Below are 9452 nucleotides of genomic sequence, written 5' to 3' on the forward strand. Positions count from 1 at the left end.
ATACATAAATACATTCATTGAATATATTGATTCTCCGTCTTCGGTGTGTGACGCGCTGTTTTGATCCTCTGTCATTTACGTTACACACAATGACTTCTGGTACAACCCGGAAGCGCCGACACAACGTTCTAGCGCTTGCCCCCAAATGTCATGGTTTCTGGTCCCATGCTGACACTTCTGGGTCATATTGGAAGTGACATCATCATCATTCAGTGACAACGATGGCACCCTCTCCTGCTAAGTACCCGCATCTACTGATCTCTCGTAGTAAAGGTGGTTTCTTTCAGTAGAAGGAGATTTCCCTTGATACAAGAGACACGTGTCCTAGGAAGGCTCCTTCTGCCAAAGGGAAGTACCTCCTCAAGAAGATTAGATTGGTCCTGGGAGTCTTGGTATGCCTATGATCTGGGTGGAAGGATTTTAGATACACATGAGTCTTCCTGGTTCTATCCGCTGACCAGAAGCGTATCGAGGGGAAATGGCGCCTGGGGGCAACACCTCCTCTGGGGACCCCCATGCCCCCGCGAGGCTCAGGGCAGGGCTCGGGCTGGGCCTCGCCCCTGCCTCTCTGTAGGCCAGCTCCTCCCGTCCTCGGGGCCTGGAGAGGGCAAAAGCCAGCCTGCATGCAGGCCTGGGGCGGGGCTTGGTGTGGGGGTGTCATGTGGGGTTTTTTGTCATGTCCTGATAGACCGTATGCCTCTGCCCCTGACCCACCCTGCTAATGCAGGGGAAACAATGGACTTGTCCTCGTACCTACGAGACCGTCTGGCCCCATATGTCCCACGTCGGTCTCTGCGTTCAGCAGAGGCCAATTTGCTGGTGATCCCCGCCCCCTCTATGATGCGGCTGGCCTCCACTAGGGCCAGGGCGTTCACGGCCCTGGCCCCTGCCTGGTGGAATGCTCTCCCTCCAGCTGTCCGGGCCCTGCGGGACCTTAACGAGTTCCACAGGGCCTGCAAGACCGAGTTATTCCGCCGGGCCTTGGGGGAGTCCAGCTGCTGATGTGGGTGCCCGGAAACAACTAAGGCCCGCTGTTCCCTCCTGGAGGAGTTTTTAATAGTGGGATGCCATCTGTATTTTAATTGGTTTATAGCAATTGAACGCTGTTTTTAATTTTATATATGTTTTATGTATCCACTTGTTCTGTTATTGTTGTAAACCGCCCTGAGCCCTCCAGGAGAGGGCGGTATAAAAGTGGAACAATTAAATGAATGAATGAATGAATGAATGAATGAATGAATGAATGAATGAATGAATGAATGAATAAATAAATAAATAAATAAATTCCACCCACCCCCCCATTCCACGATTCATAAACTTTTACTGTGTTCTTTTGGGGGAGCCTGTCTTTGTTTGTCTCTTTTCCATACCAGAAAACCCCTCCCTGGTTCCAACATTTGTCCAAAAACCGTCCCTCTGAACTTAATTAGGCCTCTCTTGGCTTCAGAACAGCCCTGATGGTGGCGTGCGAGAATGGCAGCGTGGAGACAGTGGAGGTTCTCATCCACAACGGGGCCCGGGTCAATCTCGTTGACGCTACGGGGCACGATGCCGCCCACTACGGTGCCGCCACGGGCAACGCCCTCATCCAGCACTACCTGCAGGAAGCTGCCCCCCGCCACTCTTGGGCTAGCGGTAAGACGTCTTCCTCCCTTTCCTTCTCTGGCCCTAGAGCAGATGGAGAAAGAGAAGCCATTGTCCCTCTCCTCATCGGTGGGGGGGGGGGGGCCCTCCCTGTACCGGATATGCAGAAGAGACGAGGCAAAGGTAAATTGATTGGCACACCCCAAAAGAGAGTGGCACCTCCTCTGGCTTGTAGCTCAGACCCTTTGGGTGATGCGGTGACATTGCCCGTCTCCACCGGAGCTTTATGAGGCCAAAGAAGAGCTAGATTTAGCGGCTGCAGTGCTGGTTTTAAAGTGGGAAGACTTCGAATCTCTGCTGTCCCATGGAAGTTAGCAGGGTAACCTTGGGGCAGGTGCATACTCACAGCCTAACCTACTACACACAATTATTGTGAGGCAAAAACAGAGAAGAGGATGACATACCCCATTTTGAATCCTCACTGGGGAGAAAGGCGGGGTATAAGTGACTGAATAGATAAATTAACCCACTCAGCCATGAAGTTTAAGCCAGCTGCTGTCTCTCAGCTTAATCGACCTCACAGGAAAGCAGAGGCGGAGTGCTTATGGGGACATGTGGGGTCACATGTTGCTGGGCGCATGCCAGCTGGTCACGTGGGGGTTGGAGAATTGGCCCTCACACCCCTCCCCTCGGCCCCACCCCGCCCGGCCCAGTTGCTCTTTCAGTAGGCAGAGCTGGTCGAAGGAGCAGCCTGGGGGGCTGGGCCAAGAGGTGGCCCGTGGCAGGCTCCCGCTGGCTAAGTGGGGCGTGGGGGGGAGCACAGTGGGCGGGGGGGAGGGGGGTGCCTGGAGCAGGTGTTGCCCTGGGCGCCATTCCCCCCACCCCACCCCTCTGCAGGAAAGTTGTGAAGATAAAATATAGGACGGGAAATCTGTGCACGCCCCGAGGTCTCTTGCTTACCTGTCCCACAGTGTTTACCTGATCTGGGGTCTTCCTGGTCCATCTAGTTAAGAGGATTTTAGACACGCACTGCTCACTTCTGTCTGGTCGTGGCTCCCCAGGGATCCTGGAAGGAGAAAACTGCCTTCTGACACCTTCACCTTGAGATCCATTATTTGGAATTGAGCTCTGACCCTTCTGGAGCTCAGTCGTCACCTTATACAAATGGTGTGGTTTCTGAGGCGTCTTCTTTTTGAAGTGGGTTTGGCTGCTCGCCCACCTCCATCTTGGGCTATGAGAAAGGAACTGACATGCATGTTTTTTTTAATGGATTAAAAATCTTTAATAGAGCATAGGTTGTTTCCCGCTGACATTCTTCTAACCCTCTTTTTTCTGTCTGTTCTTCATCCCTCTCTCTCCCCAACCCTTCGAGAAGAGGAATCAGCTGAATTATCCTCGCAGGTAATGTTTTTTTCACATCAGGGATGGGGTGCACCTGTGTTCACAGCAAGCGGCTGAGTCTCTTCTACTTGCCTCTCCTGTGCTTGTATATTTTTACAGGCTTCTTCCCCGCGGCCATCGCTGTCAAAGGGGAAGAACAGCAGCCCAAAGAAGAGGAAGGCCCCCCCTCCACCTTCCCATGCCCCCAGCCAGGTAAGAATCCTGGAATGGATGCTGAGAACATATAAAGCTGCCCTGGGCCTGTAAAGGGAAGGGCAGCTAGCGAACGAACGAACGAACGAACGAACGAACGAACGAACGAACGAACGAACTAACTAACTAACTAACTAACTAACTAACTAACTAACTAACTAACTAACTAACTAACTAACTAACTAACTAACTAACTAAAAATAGATAATTAGAAACATTGTCTTCCTGCCTTTCAGGAGAAATTTGTAACAAACAAATATGTGATCAGAATGTTAAGAGGTGCTATTTTACATCGAAAAGCAAACACGGGGGATTGGGGCCACACTGTCAGGGTCAGTTTGTGTGCGTGCAGTGTAGAAAAGAATATTTCTCTCCAGTTTCCTTCTCTTTGCATCCTCTTGGATTAAAAGTGCCTTTTGAAATGAGAATTTAAAAATTGAAAGTCACCACATTTGGAAATATCACAGGTGAGATATGAAAACTTGTTCCCGATTAATTTATTTTAATTTGTACGATGTCTGGTTCTCTTAAGTATTCGGTAATAATTTCCCCTGGCTTGGCTGGTCTGTATTCACCTCCTTAATCGCCTTGACTGGAGGGAGCAGGAGAACTATTGTTTGCCTGCTGAAAGGGAAAGGAAATAAAAGGCAGCGTGAGGAACCCGTGAGCTTGGAGAAAGATCTCAAAGTACCCCTTTCCTGCTAGAAACTCCCTGTGAGGAACAGCATTGATTTCACTTGCTGAGGTATCAATGCCTTCGTGTCCTTAGCTGCTTTTACACCAATCCCTGTCTTCACTTAACATCTACATGCCTGCCTAGCAACCAATATCCCTCTCCATTAACAGTTGCAGAAATGACAAAACAATGTGGGGGGAATAAGAGGTCTCAAGGGAAGTAGACACACGTTATAAGGCCAGAAACACTCATGTTTAGGAATAAGCAAACTCATTACACAAGGCCTCATCCCATCTCTGGGCCATGTTTTCATCCACATCCTCAACATCTTGCTAATATTGTATGATGCTTTATTTATTTGATGGGCACCGTTATTTTCAAGCACGCCCCTCACCTGCCAGACCACGGTTCATCTTCTGCCGAGCAGAGCAACCAGGTAGTCACTGCCAAGCCCACCAGGGGGCACTCCATGCCACCAGATGTGGTGAGGATCCGGGGGGGCAGGGGTGCCACGGAAGTAGGGCAGGGAAGAGGGGGGAAAGGAACCCTAAATCAAGCCTCCCTGGTCTCTTGTTCCCAGGGGGACCGCGAGGCTTACGAAGAAATTGTGCGCCTGCGACAGGAGAAGACCCAGTTTCTACAGAGAATCCGGAGCCTGGAACTGGAGAAACAGCAGGAGAAACAGAAGCAAGAGGTAACGGATAGTGTCGGCTACCAGTACCCCACAGTTAGGGTTGGAGATTTTGGAGGTGAAGTCTGCACAGGGTGGGGCTAGAGGTGGGCAGGGCCCTCTACAGGGTATAATGCCATAGAGCTCATCCTCCAAACATCAGTTGTCTACAGGGGACCTGATTTTGGACACCTGGAGATCAACTGTAATAGTAAGAGATCTCCAAGTGCCACCTGGAGGTTGGTAACCCACATAACAAGGAGGTCCCTGTAAAACTGTGCTGAACCATGCTAGCCTTTATAACCCTAAATGGGTGGGGGCCCATGCATCCACGGGGTCACCTGTTCCATAATGTCCCTCAAAAGCTGCTGCATTGGGCAAACAAAAATCTTTTGGGAATCACTGGCCCCAAAGAAGTCTAGCTAGCCCTGGCCCCCACCTGGTGGAACGCTCCGTCTGGGGAGACCAGAGACCTGCAGGATCTAATGCAATTCTGCAGGGCCTGTAAGACAGAGATGTATATGGTTTAGACTAGCTACGGTGATATATCAATAGCCCCCTCCCTTCCCTTTCCTTCCCCATTTTGTTCTTCCATTTCTTCTTTCCTTGTCCCCACTCTCCTTCCCTTCCCCTTTCTCTCCTGTTTTCCCCTTCCTTCTCCTCTTTTCTCAAATCTTCCTCTTGGTAACATTAAATTAAATAGTAAATAACAGAAGGATATAGGTATAAATCGTCTGATGTATAAATCGTCTGATGGCCTGTGGTAGTTTTATGCTGTTATATTTTGATTTCAAGGGTTATTTGTATAGTGTAAGTTTGAATGTATTTATAATCTATATATATAAAAAGCAAACAGTGACTTTGTTAGTCACTCCCTAACGCCGAAACGGCTGGACGGATCGCCCCCAAATTTTCACAGGACGTCCCTCCCTGTTGCGGGCAGGTAATTGGACCTTCAAATTGCCAAAAGTCCATACCTGAGCTAGGTAAAACGTCTTTTTCCTGGCGCACCAGGCCATGAAGCTGCCTCTGTTTAACTGTCACCCTTAGAATGTTCGTGCAGCCTGTCTGTCTGTGGCCTGAGGGCTTAGGATGTTCCTGCAGATGGGCAGAGATGAGCAGTGGAAACAGGACATAGGTAATACTGTTAGGTAATACGAGTGGAAGTGAAACACATACACACTTTGCTGTGTGAGACATCAGGTGGGGTCCCCCCCCTCACAGGCAGGTAACTTTCACTCTCTGTGCCTCACCCACTGCTACCACACAACACACATACTTTCATACACATCCAGCTCATCCTCACACACCTCACTCTGCCCTCCCTCACATCCAACCACCACTTACCCACTTCCTCACCCATATTCACCACAGCTCTCTTTTACGAAAAGTGAGCTGGTTTTTTCCTTTTTCTTCTAAGAAAATCCACGGGGTGGGGGCGAACCAACACTACCGGCTCCGCTTCTTTTGCACATGGCCCTTTAAGAACCCAGGGAGCTGGCCTCGATCCGAGCGCCTCACCACCCTGCCTCTGCTGCCTGACTGGGATAGCCTGCTTGCCCCAGTTCTGCCTTACCCAAGCCAGGACTGTGTGTGTCAACCAGCCTCATGGACAGTGGGATTCGCACTCTGGACAGTTCTGTTGTGGAATGGGAAGGGTTACCTTATACTAAAAAAACAAGACAGCACCATATAACAATGTGCATTGAAAAGGGAAAGAGGGATTCCATTTGACCACCCCACAAGGCTATGCTGGGGATCATTGGACCTGCATGGACATCTGTGTGGGTTGCGGACTGTGATGAGAAGGACAATTGCCACAGCAACGCGTGGCCGGGCCCCGCTAGTGCTTTATATTTGTCTTACTGGATGTTAGAAACTTCCCTGAGCCTACTAGGGAAGGGCAGTGAAAAAATCCAACAAATGAACAAAGCAGATAAATAAATAAATCATGTGAAAAGGCTACGCTGAGTCAATTGTCACTGAACAAACTTCTTTACCATTCAGGAATTTCACTCTGTGCCATGTTTCGTTGCTCCTGAATTTCAGTGTAACGATGAGCAAATTTGGCAAATGGCACCAGAGCAACTTTCTGTGATCATTCCCACCTCTATCCGTGAGTTTCCACTGCACCTGTGCGGGTTGACAACACCCCAAAAAAGCAAACTTGATGGGATTGAGACAAGGGACTCCAGCTAAAAAGCTGATGTTCATTGGTACCCCTTTATCCTAGAACCGTGGTGGCGAACCAATTGGCCATGCTGGCAGGGGCTGATGGGAATTGTAGTCCATAACATCTGGAGTGCCAAAGGTTCGCCACCACTGTCCTAGAACCTTTCATCATAGTACTGATATAAATATGAAATTTATGAAGCTCCTCTAAAAGTATGAAGCTTTTCAGTCAGTTGGTTGTGGTGGGTTTTCCGGGCTGTGTGGCCATGGTCTGGTGGATCTTGTTCCTAACGTTTCGCCTGCAACAGACTTCCCTCTGTGATACACCTCTGAAGATGCCAGCCGCAGATGCAGGCAAAACGTTAGGAACAAGATCCACCAGACCACGGCCACACAGCCTGGAAAACCCACTATAAACAGTTGAATCCGGCCGTGAAAGCCTTCGACAATACATTTTCAGTCAGTCTTAACCTTGTCTGCCTTTTTTCACCCCTTTATGTTAGAGACCGGGCCTGGAGGATGCCTCCGTACATACTATGGAGAAGCAGGTAAATCATATCCCGGGATTAGAGCCTCAGCCCTATTTGCATGTCTAGCAACCTCAGCTCTGTTTGCATGTCTGGCAAAGAAGTATGATCTTTCATGTCGAACATCAAAACATCAAGCCCCTTTCCTGTTGAAAGAATTAAATCACACAGCATTTGACTGGGCAATAGGAAGGCAGGGAATCACATTTCTTTTTGGTCTCCCAGATACAAGATCTTCAGAAGCAACTGGTTGAGAAAACAGACGAGAAGGAGAATTTGGTAAAGGAATTGGAGATGCTCCGGAGCCGTCTGTCATCTCTGGAGGTACCGGAGCAGTGGAAAGACTTCCTATGGGCTGAACATGTTGCTCAGTTTAAGGAGTTGAGCCCAAAACCAACAGTTTGCTAAGGGCAAGTGTTGGCCCTTTGTATCAGCTGACCCCTGTTGACCCAGTAACTGCAAAACTGTCTCATGGCTATGAGGCTGCAACTCCATCACAGAGACACCGACAGGAAGGGAACCTACTCCGCCCCCGCCCCCTGCCCAACAGTCCCTAATTTTATTTGTGTGGCTATTGAGCAAATATATGGAGAATTCTATAGTCCATATTTCCTTGGGGGTTGGAAAATTCTGGTCCTTCTTTATGGCTCATTCCGCACATGCAGAATAATGCACTTTCAAACTGCTTTCAGTGCTCTTTGAAGCTGTGCGGAATAGCAAAATCCACTTGCAAACAGTTGTGAAAGTGGTTTGAAAACGCATAATTTTGCGTGTGTGGAAGGGACCTATGGCTCAAGCTTCCTTGTGAAGAGAGAATACTGGTGTTTCTGCTGACTGGTTTTATTTTCAAATATTTGGGTCGAGCAGGTGGGAAGCAGGCGTGTCCTGCTAAATATCGGTCCACAAAAGTAATCCTTGGATTACCCTTCTCCCTCCGCCCAGCCTGCTTCTGCAAGCAAGGACTCTCCCCCCCCCCCCCCCCCCCCCCCCCAACCTCCCCCCCCCCCCCCCCCCCCCCCCCGGTCAAGTACCAAACTTCCCTTAGATCCCACGGTTGTAGATTGGTGTGTTTTCAAGGACCCCCACTTTGCGTTTTGAGACCCTCAGCAACGTGAAGTCCCGTGAGAGCCTTTCTCTGTTTTTCTCTCTTTCAGAATGAGAAGGAGAACACCAGCTATGACATTGAAACGCTGCAAGATGAAGAATTGCTGGAGTTCCCAGGTATTGGGGGCGGGGGTCTATGTCCTGTCATCCCCTGCCCCATTAAAGCTAATGAATCTCAAGCTCCACTGAATTCACACTAGTGGGGCATTTAGTCCAGCATCCCAGAAACATTCGCTGCTGGAATGGATACCCACAAACAACGCACGAAGGCAAGAGCCCTTCCTGAATTGTTTACAGCAACTGAAATACAGAGGTAGACTGCCTCGGTACATGGAGTATCAATTTTCCCACCTTGGCTAATAGCTTCTGGTCCACAAAGATAGTCTTGCTGGAGAGTCCTGCTGGTCCATCTTTCTCAGCATCTTGCTTCTATGAGGGACTGGAGCGCCTTCCTTATGAAGAGAGGCTGCAGCGTTTGGGACTCTTTAGTTTGGAGAGGAGACGTCTGAGGGGGGATATGATTGAAGTCTATAAAATTATGCATGGGGTAGAAAATGTGGACAGAGAGAAATTTTTCTCTCTTTCTCACAATACTAGAACCAGGGGGCATCCATTGAAAATGCTGGGGGGAAGAATTAGGACTAATCAAAGGAAACACTTCTTCATGCAACGTGTGATTGGTGTTTGGAATATGCTGCCACAGGAGGTGGTGATGGCCACTCACCTGGATAGCTTTAAAAGGAGCTTGGACAGATTTATGGAGGAGAAGTCGATTTATGGCTACCAATCTTGATCCTCTTTGATCTCAGATTGCAAACAGTCCAGGTGCTCGGGAGCAGCAGCCGCAGAAGGCCCTTGCTTTCACATCCTGCACGTGAGCTCCCAAAGGCACCTGGTGGGCCACTGCGAGTAGCAGAGAGCTGGACTAGATGGACTCTGGTCTGATCCAGCTGGCTTGTTCTTATGTTCTTATACCCAGAACATGAGCCCACAAAATGCCATCCCTTTTGACAACCTAATTATTTAGGTGTATATTTTTTTAAGTGCCTGCCTGCTCTGATTCCTCCTCACCACCATAATCCTCTGTAGGCAATGAAGAGTTTGCATTAATCATAAAAAGTCAAGG

General features: G+C 49.2%; 1 protein-coding gene across 1 annotated transcript; it reads left to right on the top strand.

The window, feature by feature from the left end:
- Window positions 1–478: 478 nt before the first annotated feature.
- Window positions 479–8526, top strand: LOC125424809 (ankyrin repeat domain-containing protein 24-like). Its single transcript, XM_048482236.1, has 9 exons — window positions 479–570; window positions 1448–1635; window positions 2960–2985; window positions 3085–3177; window positions 4236–4337; window positions 4434–4547; window positions 7199–7243; window positions 7448–7546; window positions 8377–8526. Exons 1-9 carry the CDS (start codon window positions 479–481, stop codon window positions 8524–8526), a joined length of 909 nt encoding a protein of 302 aa, XP_048338193.1.
- Window positions 8527–9452: the final 926 nt, after the last annotated feature.

This window comes from Sphaerodactylus townsendi, unplaced genomic scaffold (genome assembly GCF_021028975.2).
Source record: "Sphaerodactylus townsendi isolate TG3544 unplaced genomic scaffold, MPM_Stown_v2.3 scaffold_1078, whole genome shotgun sequence".
Taxonomy (NCBI): domain Eukaryota; kingdom Metazoa; phylum Chordata; class Lepidosauria; order Squamata; family Sphaerodactylidae; genus Sphaerodactylus; species Sphaerodactylus townsendi.